At 36.5% G+C, this 21,278-nt stretch overlaps 1 protein-coding gene across 2 annotated transcripts; it reads right to left on the reverse strand.

Moving 5' to 3' along the window:
* Positions 1-1,030: 1,030 nt before the first annotated feature.
* Positions 1,031-20,210, reverse strand: tspan11 (tetraspanin 11). Of its 2 annotated transcripts, XM_065285080.2 has the most exons (9): positions 20,065-20,210; positions 17,832-17,923; positions 14,567-14,758; positions 10,947-11,021; positions 10,562-10,666; positions 10,084-10,242; positions 8,070-8,156; positions 5,667-5,791; positions 1,031-2,272 (listed from the first exon to the last, which is right to left on the reverse strand). In XM_065285080.2, the coding sequence occupies exons 2-8, from the start codon at positions 17,916-17,918 to the stop codon at positions 5,714-5,716; spliced, it is 783 nt and encodes a 260-aa protein (XP_065141152.2). In that variant the 5' UTR covers positions 17,919-17,923; positions 20,065-20,210; the 3' UTR covers positions 1,031-2,272; positions 5,667-5,713. The 2 variants fall into 2 exon arrangements, with proteins under 2 accessions (XP_065141152.2, XP_065141153.2); XM_065285081.2 differs by lacking the exon at positions 5,667-5,791 and having other exon boundaries at positions 20,065-20,209.
* Between the last annotated feature and the right edge of the window lie 1,068 nt (positions 20,211-21,278).

A 21,278-nucleotide genomic window follows, 5' to 3' on the forward strand; every position in this document is an offset into this window, starting at 1 on the left:
TGGATAGATAGACAGACAGATAGAGAAGACAGATAGACAGACAGACAGATGGATAAGTGAAGATGCAAGTACAGGATGTGTGTCAAGAGCATCATGTATCACCAGCTGTCTTTTATTCACTATTACTTGTTGTTGATGTTCAGCAGGGGTAGGGTGGGCTTAGAAAAGCTCATTCAGATGTTTGGCTCGGGACTTCGGGTCATGCATGCAGTGACATTAACAACACAGGGAGGGTGAAGTTTGGCATCATTTACAACAGGCAATTTTTTTTTTTTTTTTGCAATTCAAGATAGCTGTCTGTGAAACAAAATGGCAAGGATAAATGCACTGACAATGTATTCAATCATAGATGAATTGCAAACAGATTGCTCAGACCTTAATGAATGACTGCATCACTCATCATTCCACATTAAGATAAATTATCATAAAAAAAAAAAATGATACACATGATAAGTGACAGGACATTGTCATTATACACTTCTGCCACGTCATCACAAGATTATGAACCCTAACACAACATTATTATAATTTAGAACTCATATTTCAATCCTAATGTACACAAATCTATATAAAAGCACGTTTGTGCTGCACCTTCCATCATCGCAAAAGGACACCAGGAAATTAACTCCCACAGATTTGCCTGTAATGTGGGAAAAAGCAATACGGATCCAATTTCTATCTGACAGAGATAGAAAACAGAGACAAATTTATGTGGCCAAATGCAAAGACAATCTGGATTGGGATATTATCCGGATATGAAAGTTATTATCAGGATATGAACGGCTGTAAATGTTTTCTTGTCTTTTTTCTTTTGTTAAAGAGAAAACACATGAGGATGTAAGCACACATGGTTTTACAAAACAGATACAAGTTCTTGTCCAACAGGTAAGGTTATCGGTTTGTGTTTGTCTCCATCTACTGGCTAAAGTGTTTTATTACATTCAATGAACAAGCTAACGTCACATCACATTTTAAGTTTATTAGACATTAATCTAAATAATGCAACAGCTTTTAAAATAATGCAACAATCCTAAAGCAAGGCTTTTATTAAGTCTTGTTATCAGAGCAAATAATAATGTAACATTATAACAAACATACACATTCAGTCTATATGTAACAGAATTCAAATAAAAATCAGCATACAATGCAGTTATACAACAATTCATGGAAAATGCATATTTAAAGTTCTTCCAGTTTTGCTGAGTTTATATGCACAAAAATGTTTTATAAACATTCTGGAAATTGGTAGCAGAGCATTTGTCCTCAAATGGCATTAAAATTCAATAGGACTGACGTTTTCATTGTTGCTATGATTTACAGCAATGCAATGGTGCTCAGACAACCAAACATTACGTGATGTGCCCATTAAAATAATTATATCTGTAAGTGTTAAACTGCATTTATTCATGCCGGTCTGATGTCTAAGAGAAAATTCAGCCTTAAAAAGCCAGAAGTTTTATTCCTATCAATGCTAAAAGATGGGATATTGGCCTTTCTGACTGACATGAATGCAAATATAAAGTAAGATTATGCAGTATTAACACATCTATCATGAGAGCTAAATACCGCTAAAGAAAGTTACTACGGTAAATTATTGTAATTATTTTCTCATGGCAATGGCCAATTTTATTAGATCAATGTCAGATGTGAGATTAAATTGTGAAGCTTATAAGTGACCTTTGTAGTATATATAGTTTTCTACAAATGTCATGCTACTCATTTATGTACCTGTTAAAAAATACGATGATTTGCATTCCAAAGCATTTTGTCCAGTGTATTTTTTTGTGCCCATAAGCAGGTTCACATCACATGCCTGTCTGAGATAGCAGCACATTAAACATATTTTAATATAATCAAATTAAAGCACATAATGGTTATAAAAAATAAACAAAAACATTAAGTGAATATATATTATACTTTACACTGTATAAAAAATAACTGCATTTAAAAATACATGTTTTTTTTCTAAAAGCCTCCTTAATATCTAATTAACTACAGGAGGTAACTTTATAAGAAGGCCATAGTGAAATTTTATTTTCCAAGCACGCACGCGCACACCAAGCTTGTTCCGCAATCCCTTTGGGAATAATAAAAAGTAGCATACTGTATGTTAGGTTTGATAAAGCTTTGTGTTCGGTCATGCATTAAAGCACAGTAGTAAGGCTGTGTTTGTAGTGTTGGTAAAGGCGTAAACACTGTAAGTGCTGATCGGTCAGTATGGGTCCAGTTTGATTCGCCTGTGTAGGCAACAGGTGAACACCATCCCACATATCTGCAACACACACAGACACACACACACACATATAGAGACAAATTAAAAATACATGTAAATATGCGACCAAAGGATCATTAAAATGATGGAGCCTGGTCAGTAAATTGTGTAGGACTAGAAGAGCTGGCCGAGTTTCAATGTGTTTAGCCGAGTATCTCTTCATCCGATACCGATTACATAATTGATGTAAAGTAATGAGATGCATTATTGGGCTTCAGGCAGGGTTTGACAAGCAACACATTGCATAAAAAGAGCTCCAACAATTTCAGTATTTTGAGCCCTAAATATCCTTCAAAAGCACAAATAAAGCTTTGGGTAGTTGTTGAAACTCTCTTTATGGAAGGCTTAAGGGATGAGGTAAGCAATGTATGGTTACTATGGAAACCGAGGTGGGATGCTGCATGCACAATGCCAATTTTGTCTCCTGTCTCTTTCAATGTTAGTAGGCGTTTCTAATTCAGTTTTTTTTTAGTAACAACTATAAACAAGAGTAGTCGCTCCTGAAAGTCATTCATCGTTTTCATAAAGTTTAACTTTTCTCAAGATGCATAGCTGGACACGCCCACTTCCTGTCACCAACGTTACCAAAAGTAAGACTAATAACATCTCCCATAATAAAAGATAAATGTAAGTATAAACATATATTTGCAGATTGATGTGTTTTAAAAGAGCATTTCACTTTTAAATGCACTTTGAAGAAGTTGTAGGAGACTGCGATGCATTTGTTTGTATGTAAAGTTTGTGCCAAAAATAGGATACTTCTTACAGATCATGCAAAAAGTAAACTTAAAATAAAGTATAAAGGGTATTTCTTTTATAAACATCTAAAATGGTTTGAATCCATATCTTTCCGAAACCAACTCTCTGCACTCAGTGGGCGATCATTTCCACAAAAATCATGGCGTCTCATCCCACCCACAGACACATAAATAAACCACAGCACAAGTATTTCCTTCGCCTAATAATAACACATGGACATTTATGGGAAAAACCATAAATATTTTAATAGGTTAATCTGTATTTAGCAGCGTGATGAACATCAAGATGTTTGGCTTATGAGGTTTACACACATGATGAGAGTTATAATGTCACTGTGTGGTTGTTTCTTAGGGTTCAATATTTATATGGGCGAGTGTTACCGAAACAGACCGCCCTTCAAAACCCAAACCACAAATCAAACTACTCAGATGACTGAGCAATGCATTAAAATAATTAAGTTCATATTGCAATGTGTTTATAAAACCATGAAGATCAGGATTTGGTAATGTGAGGTTACCTATTCAAAAACTTTTTGAACGGGTTTTTCTGGGGTAAAATATTATAATGCACCTCTTAGCTGTTGTAAAGCCCCAAATGTTTGCTTCCATAGAGGAAAATAAAAGCTAGAGAGGCGATTTTTAGGCGTTTAAATTTTAGCAGATTTGGTACCTTTGACACCAAACAGTCTGAATCTAAAAGGAAAGATACAACAGTAGACTGCAGGTAAAAAGTTATATCAGGTAAAAGATGATCTGTTTCTAAGGCTATGTTTTAAAAACTAAAAAGTTCTTCCTTTGCGTTTATAAAAACATTCACACGTACACACAACATCATTTACATGGATCCGCAAAGATGATTAAATCTGCTGTATTACGTGTTGCAGGCCAGCAGATGGCGATGTTACCTTGTAAAGTAACACTACAAGCCTGTGCACTGCACTAGTGATGCCCGGATTGGGTTTTTTCTAAACCATTTTCTAACCTCATTTTTTTTATATTTGGCCCACCGTATCTATTTTTACAACCTGCCCCGCAACCATTAAACAACATACGCTTATGAACCATAGAAACCAGCATGATCATAGTAATAACTAGATAGGATAATAATAAACATTTTTAACATTTACAAAGCAGCGTTTGTATTCTATTCAAAAATTCCCAATCTTAATTTCTCCCGCACCTCATCTTTCATCTTCACTTTTATTTTCTCCGTTTGTTTTGTTTTTGTGGCTGGCATTGTGAGCTACTTGGCACTTTCATGAGGCCAAAGGTTTGGGGACATCAAGTTACGTTGCCTACGTATTTTAACTCTTTCACCGCCAGCGTTTTTAAAAAAAGTTGCCAGCCAGCGCCAGCGTTTTTCATGATTTTCAAGTTTAATGCCTTCCAGAAAATGTTCTTCTTTAAATATATAAACATACAATATACCAAATGAAAGAACAGACCCTCTGCTTTCAAACAAACAAAAAAAAACGTTTCATCCTACCTTCAGTGGTTCTTTTGCAATCAGCTTTTGAATATTGGTAGGTTTCTGCAAAAACACCACATTTTGAGCAAAAAGCAGAGATAATTCCATTTTTGTGATGGACTTTTCATAGAGATCCCATTCAGAGCGATCTTTAAAACAGACACGGACATGCAGCCGCTTGCGATAGGGCAATACTTCCGGGTTGAAAAAGTTGCGGAAGGGCGCCACCTGGTGGATAATAGCGGTATTGCGGAAAGACGGAAAGACTCGTCATTGGCGGGGAAGCGTTTTCTCTTAATTGACGAGATATCTCGTCAATGGCGGGGAAAGAGTTAAACATATCAAAGAACCTGAAAAAATATATTCGCAAATATTTATATAGGTTATAGGAATTACACGCAACATACATGTTTTTTTTTTCTTTTTAATGACTTGCCCCAAAATGCCTCGCAAATAAAGTGACAATTTCTTTACCCGCCCCAACATGACCCGCGGCTTACGGTTTTGAGACGATCACGACTGCTCATACGCATTCGCCTACAGAGTGACAAAATACAAACAATCAAGTTTATTACTACAAGTATACTATAAAATGCCAACTTTGTTGGAGAAATGTAAATAAACTCTTGAGCAGCACATCTTGATACTTGCACATGCATAGACTGACTTAACACATGCACACGATGTCATTGTTACCAAAGATTCACGGTTACGCAGTTTACACGAAGATGACAACAAAAACTTGCACTTTGTCATGAGTCTTCAAAAGTTTGCGTTTTCAGGATCCCAAAATGGCGTTGTCTTGTAAGCACAAAGCTAAACTGCATAAACCGTTAACGTTTACAATTGAAATCGTTGTGTAAACAGCCCCTAAGATAAGACGTACTAATTACTGAATGACTGATGATAAGCGTTATATGTCGTATCCTATTACAAAATTGATTTTGGTCTTAAAACACATAGCCTATTAATATATATATATATATATACTCTGATAGTAATGGTATTAGCTGTGAGCAGTGAATTGGTTTCCTTGTGCCATGCAGTGTTCAGCATTTATGTGAACAGTCAAAAAGCATTCAAGCAAAAGTGGACATGATATGATTATTCATTGCACAACAGCATGCACACACGTCCACAGACACGAGTACAAGCGCTAACAGCCAACCTGGTCCTCAGATAGCTGTTCGGGAGTCAAAAATTGGCATTAGCCAATCAAACGTCAGAGTAGTCGTCTTCGTCTTCTTTATAAAGCAGATAAATAAAGCAGGCAGTCACAACTGCACCCACTAGCTACACACACACGCACACACACAAACAACACACGGACACAAGCAGAAATAAACAAGGAAACATACTGTCATTTGAGACCAATCCCTGAAAACAAAATATTAGTAAACATTTTCAATCTGAGAAAAAGAGAAGCACAGACATACAAAACAAATGAACAAATAATAAGAGACAGAATGTACAGAGATAAGGAAATGTTTTGTTATTTATGAACCCTGTAGATAATGAGAGTCATGATGAAAGATCATTGAAGAGGATAAATTTCATTAGCGCTGCCTCTGGAGAGCTGTTTCAGGCCACTTTGAGGCTTTTTACTGTAAAATCATTATAGTAAGTCAACACAGGACCTATTTTTAGTCACATAATCACTCCAGAGCTTCATGTTTCCAGGGTGAAACAATCACATGACCAGCATCCAGAGACCTTGATGTTGGGAACATTGTTTCAGGACGAACATTGTGTTCATCGTCTGCTTTTGAGTGTGCTCATTCGGTTTGAACTCCTTCAACTAAAGTTCAGGGTTTTTTCTGTGCACATTTTTTTTTAAAACCAAGCCCTCACTGAATTATTCTTTGCTGTTTTTAATGGAAGATTTGGCAACATGAGAAAGTAAACCTCTGGGAGAAATAATATCTATAAATGATAAAGCCATTTTAAAGTATCAGTTCCAGCTCAGAGAAATGATCAATTTAAAGGTCACATTTCGGTGTTGTTTATACACAAAGTTTATTCAAAGGAAACAGATCGATAAACCTCTGCACCCCACGGTGAGATCGGCTAAAAGCTCTTTATCTTGTTCGCTCTCATCTTTATTCCTCAGACCTGCGTGCTGTCTCCACCTATTTCTATCCAATGTGCCTGTTGTGTGCATTACCGGTTGAATGCAAAACAGAGTCCATTAAACGATTGCCTGCAGGTCATCGCATCAGCTATTTTTGTAGGGCTTTCATGTTATTGAACTAAATCAGATAGACCTCCGTGATCCGCTGTTCATTTTTTATGAGCTTTGCTCAATGCACAAACATCAAGGCATACATTTATTCTGTAATTCAAAACGAATAGGCCCATTATTCCTTATCCATTCAAATCCCATATAAATATATATACAGTCAATATATATATAACCCCTCTAGGAGAAAAACCTCCCGATTTTTTAAGCGTAGGAGGGAAAAAAGTCCTAGGAGGGAAAAAAAACCCTTGGGAGATTCCCGATTTTTTAAGCCTAGGAGGGAAAAAAGTCCTAGGAGGGAAAAAACCCTTGGGAGATTCCCAATTTTTTAAGTCTAGGAGGGATAAAAGTCCTAGGAGGGAAAAAAATCTTAGTCCTAGGCTTAAAAAATCGGAATCTCCCAAGGTTTTTTTTCCCTCCTAGGACTTTTTTCCCTCCTAGGCTTAAAAAATCGGGAGGTTTTTCTCCTAGAGGGGTTTCCAACCCCGGGCAGTCAGCCAACATTGGCTTAAGTTAGCACCATCTTCTATACATTACATTATTAATACGCTCGCTTGTAAAGTTTATTCATACACTGCAAAAATTATTTTCAATAAAAAAGTTCTTAGTATTTTTGGCTTGTTTTCAGTAAAAGTATCTAAAAATTCTTAAATTAAGATGCTTTTTCTTGATAAGCAAAATGACCCTAGAAAATAAGTCTAGTTTTTAGACCAAAAATATCAAATTTAAGTGATTTTGTGCATAAAACAAACTGCCAATGGGGTAAGAAAATTTTTCTTTAATTTTTTCTTGAAGTTAGTGTTTAAGAAAAATGTTAAAGATTTTTTTGCTTACCCCATTGGCAGATTTCTTTTGCTTGTTTTATGCACAAAATCACTTAAATTTGATATTTTTGGTCTAAAAACTAGACTTATTTTGTTGGGTCATTTTGCTCATCAAGAAAAAGCATCGTAATTCACGAATTTTTAGATATTTTCACAGAAAACAAGACAAAAGTACTAATCATTTTTTTAATCATTTTTTGCAGTGGAGCCGCTGTATTTTGCTACTTATGTTGTCTGTCGATTTTTCTGTTTTCCCCTGCTTTTATTGATGTAAAGCTGCTTTGAAACAATTACCAAAGCGCTATATAAATAAAATTGAATTGAATATTGTATTTGTGAGATATTACTGCGAAAACCATCATAAAAACGTTGTTTTCGAGTTGTGCATTAGGAGAAATATCTCCGTACAAAGAAAAGCGCTTTCCGTTTCATTTTTGGTTGAACTATGTCTATATAAATGCAGTCCACCTGAGGAGGAGGAGGGGCTCTAGGAGAGGAAGGGGCTTACCTGCAAACAGGCCACACCTATCCCCACAGCTCCAATGATGAGCAAATGATCAGCCAGAAACTGCTCCAGTTTAGTGATACACCCACCCTGAAAAAGACTGTCGCATTAAAACCAATTTTTTTTAAATACCATGTACATGTAGTTATTTTCCATTGTGCATTTTCCAGCTCTCTTGGTGATAGTGATTTTTTATTGTTATGTAATTTATGAGATACTGCCACAACATAGCATGTATGTAATATGTTAATGGCTCTCGAGAGGCCGGTAAAACCAGTATCATACTTCACAAGCCCATATATGTTACCAGTTGCACCTGCCTCACTCACAGCTGTGGTTTCCTCTTTAGTCCAAACGCTACCAAGGGACACATTAAACACGATATGATTTCCCACAGACAATGAGGAAACATCCAAGCACACAACAGCTTTGCTCAAACCTCTAACAGTGACCTCATATATTCCAATAGTCCCTTTGGTGTATTATGGGCGATTCACACGGTACGCGGCAGCCGCGAGTGTCTAGTTTATTATCAATAGCAGGGTTTCCCGCAGCACTTTTCAGTTCGGGCGGCCCACCTAAGCTGGGATACCCTACCACCTTAACTAGGCTGTCCAAAAAAAAATTCCACCAAACACCACATGGCTGAAATGAGAGAAAGACATGGTCCGTTACTGTCTGGAGGATAACTAGCCTGTTGATAAAACATTTACTTAATTAATAATCTAGTATGTGTTCATTTTCTGTCATAGTTTCTTCAAAATTGAGTTTTATTTGAGTGTTTTAAATCAAATATTTTCATCATGACGCGTACACCGCGTATACACACAAATCAAACCCTTTGATTGCCACGCCCCCTGCCCGCCCACCTACACAACCCTACCACCTTAACTAACAAATTTTCTGCGGGAAACCTTGAATAGGAGACGTGCGGAAAGCGGCAAAATGGTGGCGGTTACTGTGGGTTCACACCAGATGCGAGTTCAACGATTTGTGCGAGTAGATTACATACAAAGTCAATGCAAAGACGCAATAAAGGGCTCGTTATAGTTGTGCGTAGGTCCTACGGCGTAGCCGCGACGGTCTAGGTTCCGCGTTGGTTTTCATTTATACTTTTGAGTCGCCGTCCGCGTCGACGTGCAAACGCACGCGCAGACCACTGGTAGGCAGTATCCACGAGTGTAACCACAGTAGCAGCGCGACCGTCAAAGAAGAAGAAGCTTAGCAAGTTAACCCACAAACGGAGAACAAACAGCAACTTGTTGTGTATGATATAAGAAGACCAACAATGATGGAAGTAGATAAACAGAGACTTTTTTTTGTTACAGTTTGAGTTAAATCCCTCCTCAACTTGGCCACTCTTTGTTTTCACCGTGGCAAACGGAAATATCTATGATGCCGTTTTTTCACCTGACGGGAGGAGTTCTGGTGGACCAATCACAGCACTTGCAGTCCGCGTAGAACTGACGCGCTGTTAAAATTTTTGCAAGGTGCACGTCAGGCTACACAGAGCTACGCACAGGCTACGGATAGCCTACGGCATATAACTTACGCACGACTATAAGTCGGTCTTTAGACGCGTCTTCGCGTGGGGCGATGCGAATGACGCAATATGGGTGGCGTGTTTGCCGCGAAAACACACGCTATTTGTCTCAAACGCGTCTTCGCCCAAGTTGAAAATATTCAACTCTAGCGAAAAATTAGCATGATACAAAGTTAAATCCTGCGAGTAATCTAGAGCGAGTAACGCGATGCCCTGCATTTGGTGTGTACGTAGCATTACAGTGGTAAAGCTGGCACCTAAAATGTACCCCTTCATGGACACAACTCTAAATGCTGCACAAAACGTTTCCACTACTCGAGAAAAGCTGTAGGCACGCGGCGATTTTATCGCTTGCCGTGTATCGTGTAAAATGCCCATTAAGGTTAGTGTGTTTGTCACGCAAATGAAACAGTGACTTGATGTGGCATTATTCATGCGTTGAGATTAATGCGAGGTAATCAGGGACAGACACACCTCCACTTTGTAGATGTTGGACGGGTGGTCCCTCTTTCCACACTGAGGGGTTATGGTCTTGCAGCAGCTGTCAGGAACCAACCTAGACTGGGCCTGCACAGACATGATGTACACGCTGTGCGTCCAATCAGAAGAGTTGTTGCTCCCGCAGCATTTGAACTACATGGTGAAGATGAAGGAGATACAGCTGATGAAGGAGAAAACTGCAGCCCAACAATTAAAATCTGATGTACGTGCGCCGTCGTTCATCTTATGCGTCTCTTGTGCACTTAAGGAAGAAATCTATGTGGCTTTGAATGCATTCTGTCAACACAACAGTATTTCTGAATTGCCTAAAGATGGGATTAAATGAATTTAAAGCGAAAGTATTTGATAACCGTATAAATACTATCACTGTATTATGATACCCCAACCAAATAATGTTTTACAAATGCAAAAGTGGAAGAAATGAAAATGAAAAGGGATCTGAGCTTCTCACATCTTGCTGTAGTCTGTCCACGGATTGAGTGATGCTCTCTTTGCCGGGCTGAGCGTAGTTCTGGGTCATCGTTTTGCTAAGATGCTGCTTCAGCTCTTCACTCAGCTGTGATAAAGAAATGAAGAAGAAAAAGACAGAAACCATCAAAAAGAAAAATTGAAAGCTGTATATCGTACATCAAATGCCTCATCTGTACTACAACTCAATCCATCATATAACAAATCTTCATTAAGTTTGCTTGTGTTCCTCAGCTCAACTGTGAGTGCATAGCGCTTGCAACACCAAGGCCATGGGTTCCAATCCAAAAATGCATGTAATGAATAATGAAATGTATACATTCAACATAGTTACTTTTTATAAAAGTGTGTCTGTGTGCATCACCCACCTTCTGGTAATATACATAAGCCAGGACACCAGCCACCAGCTCAATAAGGAAGATCAGAAGCAGACATGAGAAGTACTGTTGGAAAAAAAACAGACATTATGTTATAAAACATTATAAGACACCTTATAGGTATGTCCGTATATGGTAAAATAATGATATCATATTTATCTATGAGAAATACATTCCTAGATTCAAATGTTTTCTAAACCATCATGAATCACTTAAATTGGTTCAAATCTTAACAAGGTTTGCACTGTCAGGGATTACGGGAAACCGAATATATCTCTTGCACAGAGATGATAAAGGTGAAGACGCCTGAGAGATGAAAATAAAAGACACTGACAGTTTTGTTCCTTGGAGGAACATAAACAAATGACAAAGCTGAATAGGCTGTCACAATTTACTGCAGACACAATATAATAGAGAGAGAGAGACAGAGAATTGATATTAGTAATCTGCCTATGGAAATGGGGTTTTTTGGTCATGTGTACACTAATATATGGATCTTGGAGAGTTTCAGGGTACCGAACCCAAGACTACCTGTACGAGATGGTCTGAGATTGCTCTAGACCACTCCAAAATTCGTTTTGCGGATCCAAATGCTGTGTTCACGTGCATAAACGAACCAAACCAAGGGTGAAAACGCACCAGGTTCCGAATAAAAAACCCTGAGTTTGGTTTCCATGGGACAGTGGAACGATTCACATAAATGTGCTTTTTTATTTACTTATATATATATATATATATATATATATATATATATATATATATAAAGCACATTGGTTAACCTGTGTTGTTTTAATTATGCTATATAAATAAAGTTGCCATGTGTAAGCAGTTGGCAATCGGTTATGCGCTCGTCCGGGAAGTAAAGCAACCTGTGCATGTGTTTTAGCCAACGATGACAATCATTCAATAGTTGTTTCCACAATGCATAATTTCCATGAAAACTGAACAAATTAACAGCATTAGATAATAATAAGTAATTAGTAGAGATGCATCGATAAATCATAGAAGCAATTTTTCTCACTATCGGCTGATAGTTTAAAAATAGTCATGTCCGATATGACCTCTCAATCAAAAGAGAACAGAAAAATGCAATGAATTTGAGCTCTATGTATAAAAAATGTAAATAAACATCACTAGTTTAATGTTTAATATTAATGATCTGAATGAATAACATTCAGAAATTTTAATCTTTAGAATTTAGTTAATGCAAGTTGATATAACCACAAAACTATCAGTATCGGAAGATATTACTTTGAATAATCGCCTATCAATACCGGAATATATCACTATGAATAATTGCTATCGGAAGATATTACTCGGAATAATCCGCTATCGGTACCGGAAGATATTACTCGGAATAATCCGCTATCGGTACCGGAAGATATTACTCTGAATAATCTGCTATTGGTACCGGAAGATATTACTCGGAATAATCCTCTATCGGTACCGGAAGATATTACTCTGAATAATCTGCTATCGGTATCGGAAGATATTACTCTAAATAATCCGTTATCGGTACCGGAAGATATTACTTGGAATAATCTGCTATCGGTACCGTAAGATATTACTCTGAATAATCGGCTATCGGTACCGGAAGATATTACTCTGAATAATCTGCTATCGGTACCGGAAGATATTACTCTGAATAATCTGCTATCGGTATCGGAAGATATTACTCTGAATAATCTGCTATCGGTATCGGAAGATATTACTCTGAATAATCTGCTATCAGTATTGGAAGATATTACTCTGAATAATCTGCTATCAGTATTGGAAGATATTACTCTGAATAATCGGCTATCAGTATTGGAAGATATTACTCTGAATAATCCGCTATCGGTACCGGAAGATATTACTCTGAATAATCTGCTATTGGTACCGGAAGATATTACTCTGAATAATCTGCTATCGGTACCGGAAGATATTACTCTGAATAATCTGCTATCAGTATTGGAAGATATTACTCTGAATAATCGGCTATCAGTATTGGAAGATATTACTCTGAATAATCGGCTATCAGTATTGGAAGATATTACTCTGAATAATTGCCTTCGCTATCGGAAGATATTACTCTGAATAATCTGCTATCGGTATTGGAAGATATTACTCTGAATAATTGCCTTCGCTATCGGAAGATATTACTCTGAATAATTGTCTATCAGTATCAGATGATATTACTCTGAATAATCGTATCGGAAAATATTACTCTGAATAATCGGCTATCGATTTCTGTGTAAAAATGTTATATTTAGTATTAAGAGCAATATGTGCACAGCAAAACATCAAAATATACCCAAATATACCAAGATAAAATAAAAAAAAACAACAGAAACACAAAACAGACACTATCTATTAAAGTACCCAAGGTATGTGACATTAATAATATCAGAGGAGACAAACAAGCGTACATACATAATTTGTATGTGCAAAAATATCCCTACACACAGCGCTTATCCTCTAGAGGTCAAAACAAAACGCAGGAAGTGCAATGTCATTTATATAAACACAGACGTGAGTGCTGACACATCTTAAGTGAATTAATTGAACCCATTCAAGGTTAGGTAAACACTGCAACCCATTGAACAGCTGTTAACCTTACGACAGCTGTTATGTGTGTGTAGTTGTTCAAGCATACGTCTTTTATCCCTTTTATCAAAAACAATAGATGCTTACTCATTGAATGCATTGAGATCACCTCTAGTAAATAACACACTTGCGAGTGCATCCTCATTATTAATTCGTTCCTCGACCGAAACATACATCTGTGTGAGGGAGGGCTAAAAATAGCACTGCTGCAGTGGCAGTCACAACCTTTCTTGTCTCTTTCTAACAAACACACGCACACAAGGTCCTCTCTTCAAAGGAAATAGAGAGAAAGCAGATGTATGCTTATTTGTCAGGGCTGTCATACAATCTGTACTGCACCCATCTTGATTTAACACCTGGACTTCAGATAGACAGAAAGACAGAAAGACAGAAAGATAGGCAGACAGGCTACATACACAAATTTGACCAAAATAAAGTTGGAAGGTTGAAACGTGCTTTATCTTTTAACCAGTGGACTGACGATGAAACTTTATTACACAGGCTTTATTAAAGGGCAAATATTATGCCCATTTTGAAAAGATCAAATATTAGTCTCAGTTGTGCCTCTGTGAAGTTTCAACTCAAAATAACCCACAGATAATTTGTTATAGCATGTCCAAAATGACCATATTTGGGCGGGAGCCATAAAGTGCTATTTTCATGTGTACCTTTAAATGCAAATGAGCTAGTGCTTTCAGCTAATACAGTTTAAGACAATAGTATCTTTACTGGAATTAGTGCTACAACGTGCTAACAAACACATTTAGAAAAGCTTTTGGGTAAAATAAAAACCAGTAAGCTGTAGGCGGGGCTTTGTTAGTGTGACATCACATAAACAGCATGTCTAATGAGACATCTGCTTTGGTTTAATGGGGGTTGAAAAAAGGAGTGGGTGGATTTTTTTCATTGTAGGGTGATTCTGTTCACACCCTCCCAACACACATTTATGTCTTAACACCTTGTAAAAGTGGATTTTGCATAATATGGGCCTTATAAAATCACACCCTCTTAAAGTATCCACTCACCGTGGTAAGACAGCTCCTCTGTTCTCGTATGACAGCGCAGCAGCCCAGAAAGCCAGTGACCATCACCAACCCTCCAGCCAGGATCAGGATGTAGGCGGACACAGCGAATGTGCTGGAGGCCAGAAGACTCAGGTACTCTCCTTTATCAACCAGTGTCCAGATTCCGACACCCATCACCACCCCACCGCCCATCTGAGAGAGAGAGAGAGAGAGAGAGAGAGAGAGAGAGAGAGAGAGAGAGAGAGAGAGAGCATATGATGAGCTCAGGTGCAAAAAAAAGTGCTACTGACATGTTTTCTTGTGAATGAGCAGTTTTATCACTCGTAAAGAATTTCCCTATTGTTTGTCTATGATAATAGTATGTTTTTTTTTTTGCACTTTGTATAAATTCATAAGAATTAGCCAAGTCGTAAAATACGCACAAATTCCCATGAGGTCAGGCTGTCTTCTTTGGCACTGTGTAGCACTTCTTTTTACATAATGTATTGTAAGTCATTAACTCACTCCACCAGCCTTTAAAAAAAGTTTTACAAAATGCCTTCCAGGAAAATGTTCTTCTAAAAATATATAAACATACAAATATATCAAATGAAAGAACAGACCCTTTGCTTTCAAACAAACAAACAAACAAAACAGGAAAAAAATTCATCCCATCTTCATTTGTTTTCTTTTTATAACCTCTTAAATATGGGTAGGTTTCTTCAAAAGTACCAAATTCAACAAGCTGAAATAATTGTATTTTTGTAAAGAAATTTTGTTAGAGATCAGTTTTAAAATGATCATTAAAATATACACAGGGTTTTAAATGTTGAAAATTTAGTGTTTGCTTCAGTTTTTATAAATTTGCCATCTAGTGGATAGTAGCAGAATTACAGATTACCGTAAAAACTCATCAGATAGCCGTCATTGGCGGGGAAAGCGTTAAAATAGTTTTTGACATTATTTTTTATTATTTATCTAGAGCACCAAGTGTTTCAAATGTCACTTGCTTATCCTTAAAAAAGCGTCATCACAACTCATTTTTGTGGGTGGAGTCAAACTGGTTGCAGAAAGTGACAGATCTGTAGTGTGAAGTGTTTTAGCTTTAAACTGCAATTGCTATGGATCCGCTGTTGATTGTTATGTTTCCCTTAAGTGTAATGATTCTTATAGCATTTTAATCACGTTACATTTATTTTTTAGATAAATAAAAAGTTTAAATGGCTTGGCTACTGATATGCATGAATGTAATGTATATGTATTGTTCTTTATTGGTAAATCAATTATTTTTACAGTGTGAATTGCTAAAGTTCATATAAGAGCAATACTATGTAGTCTATATGATATCATTTATTAAATATTTCATAATTTTCCTGTTTTTTTATTATTTCTTCCTTTTATTCGTAGCCTACATGTTTGCTCTAAAACAATTATAAAACTATTATGTTTACATACAAATTAAAATGCATAGGCCTGTTTATATATTACTAACACTTTACATCATGTGTGTGTGTGTGTGTGTGTGTGTGTGTGTGTGTGTGTGTGTGTGTGTGTGTGTGTGTGTGTGTGTGTGTGTGTGTGTGTGCTTTATTTATATATTTATTATGTATGTAAACATAATAATTTAAGAACAAACAGAAAGAAGACATAAGCTAAGATATAAGATAAAAGAAAAAATAGAAAACGAAAAAATTATAAAATATTCTATAAATGGGATTTTATTGCTTTTTCAGTATAAAAACATTTATTCTAAATAAATTATAAACATAACGTGATAAAAACGCTATAAGAAATACATAAAGGGATCAGACTTCGACAGAACACCGGACATCTTCTCTAATTATTTTCTATTCTAATTATTAATAGATTTCCAGATGATTTCATCACTCCAGTCTGTCCGTTTAAGGGCTTATTGCAACCATAAACACCTATGATTATCTACAAATGGTGTCTTCAACGACAGTATTCTATAAAAATGAAGGCCATCTTTTTTTGGTATTCCTATTTTTGACACTCAACAGCACAACAAGACATTTTCTAGTGAGATATCTTGCTCGTTTCACTTGTGTGTAATTAATTTCCACTGTTTTTCTGCAACCACATTGCGCGCGCAGCTTGCAGTGACGTAACTATCTGTGACGTCTACTCGTAAAGGGTCAAACAGACACTCATGTTTTTTTACCAATCCAATTCAGAAGCTGAGGAAATTCCAACAAGGACTTTTCCGTTGGCACACTAATTTTCTTCCTTGTTCTTTACTGCCAAACTCAAACAACAACACCCCAAGGGTCTTGTGAACCCACTCTGTCCCCCGCTACTTACATACCACACACAAACAATAGATGACTGAAGTTACAGTCCTGTTTAGAGGCACAAATCGTGTTTCACTAAAAGTACGGCATTCAGTAAATCCCTAAGTGTAAACTCAATATATTTCAGAGGCTGTAAAGGAGCAGAGAAATAAACAGAATTCTGCATACTGGTTGAAGGTGCGGTTCTTGACTCATCTTCTAGATCTGCTTGGGTGTAAAATGAATGAAATCCCATCTGTCGGATATTAAATCACAGCGCCATAGACTTCACAAAGATCAGAATCAGTGTCACATCATACTAGAATATGATTTGGTTATCTCTATACATTTATCAATACTCACATTTTTAACCCTTGAGGGTCTTGTACTTGTTGATCGGGTGGGTGAGAAGATAAAAACAAACGGGTATGGAGATAAAGGAGATGTTTTTATAGCTTAACTAGTGACGTATGTAGCTAGAAATACCAGCATCTTGGTTTGATTCACAAAAAAATGCATGAAGTGATAAAATGCACTGCTAATTCTCTTTGGATAGTTGTGCCTGCCAAACCCATAAATGCAGATGATGGAGCAAGATTCACATCTAAATTATGGATGAATCAACATCTCTTTCTCGCTCACATACACACTTTCTTATTTTTCTCAAGCTTAAATCATTTTCCACCCATATTCATGAACCCCTAACTTAAGAACTGATACGAGTAGATCATTTAGTTAATGACCTGAACTCGCTTAGACTGGTTTAAGTTATGTTTACAAAACAGACACAAACCCAGAAGGTTTATAAGGTTTAAAGATTACACAGAGAAACTTTCTTTTACTTTGTGGAGTGATAAACTTTGCATAATAAGATGAAGAGCATAATATTAATGAAGTAAATAAAGTTCATTTCATTTTGACCTTTAATGCATGCATGCACTAAAATGACAAAAGTTATTCACGGGATTGTTATTTGGAAGGTTTGTGGAACTCACCCAGAACAGGAAGTTGAAAACAAAGAGGAGGTATTTTAGACAGACTGTTATCCAGTCGCCTTGTTCATCCTTATATATTTTGCCCATCTCTCCTGTAAGATAAGATGAAATCACATACACTTAAAAGTTAGTTCTCCTAAAATGGTGGTTTTTCATATCAGAGTTGTACAGAAAGAAGTGGGCAGGGGCGCAAACAGGCTCGTGGAAAGATGGCATTCAAGCGCTGTTTTTTACTCTGGCGTGTTAATTAAAAGCTGTGGCCCATGGGTTTATGCTGCAGACAACCAACATGAGCTGTCACAAGGCCTAGCGCGCTGTGGAGGCGTCGCATGTCAAAACAGCAGCCATGCACGGCCATTAAAATGGGGGTGTTTGACTTGAAAATCAAGTCAAACACACAATACTACACACACTCCAACTAACACATAGACACATTAGAAAGATGACTGACACGTTACATTACAAAACACAAAATTAGACTGTTTTATAAAAAGATCATTTTATAGCGTAGATTTTCAGTGTCTAGTTGGACCCATCAAGTTGACTGGGGGATGTATTGATTTGTGTGCTGTAAATGTATGGAGAAAGCCCTCGCTGCAATCACTTGAAGTGCTTTATCTAGACTATAATCTATACCTACACTGAGCAGTAAATAATACAGATCTTTAATGTTTGTGATGGACTTCAATGCAGACACATGTATTTTAGTTTTGAAACTGTATTTAGGATTTTAAATGTATTGCATTTGCATCTATTATTGCCTGACATAGAAACTATCAAGAGACCAATGGTGGTTTTGAGACCCAATTGTATTGTTATGGTTCACTACAAGTATTTAAATACCTATTCTACTGAAAAATCCAGCTAAGACCAGCATACGCTGGTAGCTGGTTAAAGCTAGTCCTCCTAGCCTGGCAAAGTTGGTCAAGCTGGTGGGTCAGCTGGTCTTCCAGCTAGACCAGCTTGCTACACCAGCTAAACAAGCTTAAACCAAGCTGACTAGCTAAAACCAGCTCATCAGCTTATGCTGCCCTTACGAAAATTAACCATGGTTTTATTGTGGTAAAAGTGTAGTAACCATGGTTTTTTGATGCATTGATTACTATCAGCAAAACCATGGTTTTACTACACTAACCATGGTCTAACTATGGTTTTTGAAAACCATGGTTATTTTGTGGTTACCATGGTTTTACAACACAGCAATGGTTTTTTTCGTACGGGTGGTTTTATTTTCAGTAAGACATATATATTTTTAAATATTGAAAAAATCTAGACCAAATGTTTGAGATCAAATATTTAAAATCAAAACAACAACAAACATATTTGTTGCCAAATCAATCTGTTTTTAGCTGGTATTGCTGGTGTGGCAAGGTGGTCTAGCTGTGTTTTGGTCGATTTTTAAGTTGGTCTAGCTGTGTTTTGGTCACTTTTTAAGCTGGTCTAGCTGGACTTAGCTGACAAGCTTTGCCAGGCTGGGAGGACCAGCTTAAACACGCTACTTCCACCTTAAACCAACTAAAACCAACTAAAACCAGCTACCAGCCTTTGCTGTTTTTAGCTGGGGTTTTCCGTTTTCTGACGGAGAAGATGGTGTGAAAGAAACATGTTTGTTATATAATTTTTAGTCTTTAAAAATATTTTATTAAGATCAAATTTATTTAAAAACGTAAATAACTGTCGTGTTGCATCGTTTATCGCGTCGTTTTTCATACCGCGGTTCTATTCGATATCGTGCAGCCCTAAAAGTAACTTTAAAAGTTACACAACCACATCTTTGGTGCATTAAAAACTAGCCGCTTTTCCCCACTTTCGCTCTGTTACTATAATCGATTAAAAAGCAAAGATGCTTTTTATTTATATTTACTCAACATCGTCAGCAGTTATACGTCAGAAAATGTAAATATTTAAAAAATCACGTCCTCATAAACGCAGTCGTATCTGACTGGATGTCTCAAAACATCGCGTTTTCAATAAATCTGATTTTCTTATATCCTGGACTTTGGCCTGGTTTTCTCAAAACGCAATGCAAATCTTTCTGTTACTTTAATCGACACTTCCTCGTGAATAAACGCAATCTACGTTACGTAGACAAAAACTGCGTGCTGTGATTTCATACTGGTTTTTGCTAAAACCACCTGCTCTCGTGCCGTATGGTGTTTAGGACAGTCGCCAAAGTCATCATATGTATAATGCACGCTTGGATAAATGTTTATAAACATGCAAGCTTCCTTACCTTTGAATCAAGCGAGAAAATAATGGTGTTGTTTCCTCAGCGAGGCTTGTTGCGTGTTTCCCACGCGTGTCCAGTTGGCAGGGGTAGCGGAGGGTCAGAGGAGGAAATGTAGGAACAGCCCGCCCCTTTCATTTCAGGAGATTAAATACACACAGAGCTATTCATTTCAAAGCCTGTTCAGGGCTATCGTATGTTATTGGTGCTTTTAAGTAATTTGCCCTTTAAAAATCAATTCTCTCATGGTGTGGACTGTGTTGTCTGATAAATTGGGCCTCCACATGAAAAATACTGTAGTATACTTCAGTATTTAATACTGTAAACTGTAGTAAAATTCATGGTAACTATAATGTTTTTATACCTTACCATACACTTTTAAAAATGTCTCTAGAAATTTCAGTATTACTTTTAGTTGTTTACCAGTTATTACTGTAGATTTAAAAGTATGTTATTACACACTGTAAAAAAAATCAGTAGAAATTACAACACTGTAAAAAATTGCCGTAGTTATGCAGCTGTTTGCCAGTAACTTACTGTACATTTAAATGTATGTTATTTTCTATCAACACTTTGCATTAGGCTGTTATTTTACTTTTATCATGTAAAGATATAGATTTGTTAATGTTAAATGTTCATTTAACTTCATACAAACTGTTGCCAAATAGTGAAGTATACTACAGTTTTTTTAAAAGTAGGTTTCAAGAATTGAAATAGTCCCCTAAAGAAGCAATTAAAAATATCTTAAAGTAACCACAGAAAAACAATATTGTAGTATATATGTCAGGTTTTTGAACCTTACCATAGTAAATATTACTGTATACGGTGATCCTTGTCCTTAAACCCACAACAATAAAAAGACGAAAACATAAAAAAATGGATTATTTGCAAATTTATTGATAATAACAAATAAGATTTCAATTGTATTTGAACTGGTACATGTCCCCATATTTAAAAATCTGGTCACCTTAATTTAAAGTGTATCAGTTGATAAGGTAACTTAATAGTAGGCTACAGAATTCTAAAGGCTAGTAGCCATTAACAAAGTGTAGTAATCATACAGTATGCTACATTTTACTACAGTTTAGTAAAAATGATATCATACTTTTTATATGTAGATATCAGCAGCAAAAATAGTCTTTTAAAGAACTTCCCAAATGAAAAAGTCGTACATTTTAGGATTTACTATAGTACTAGTAAAATTCTATAAGCTAGTGGTT

This window comes from Paramisgurnus dabryanus, chromosome 1, assembly GCF_030506205.2.
Source record: "Paramisgurnus dabryanus chromosome 1, PD_genome_1.1, whole genome shotgun sequence".
Lineage (NCBI taxonomy): Eukaryota > Metazoa > Chordata > Actinopteri > Cypriniformes > Cobitidae > Paramisgurnus > Paramisgurnus dabryanus.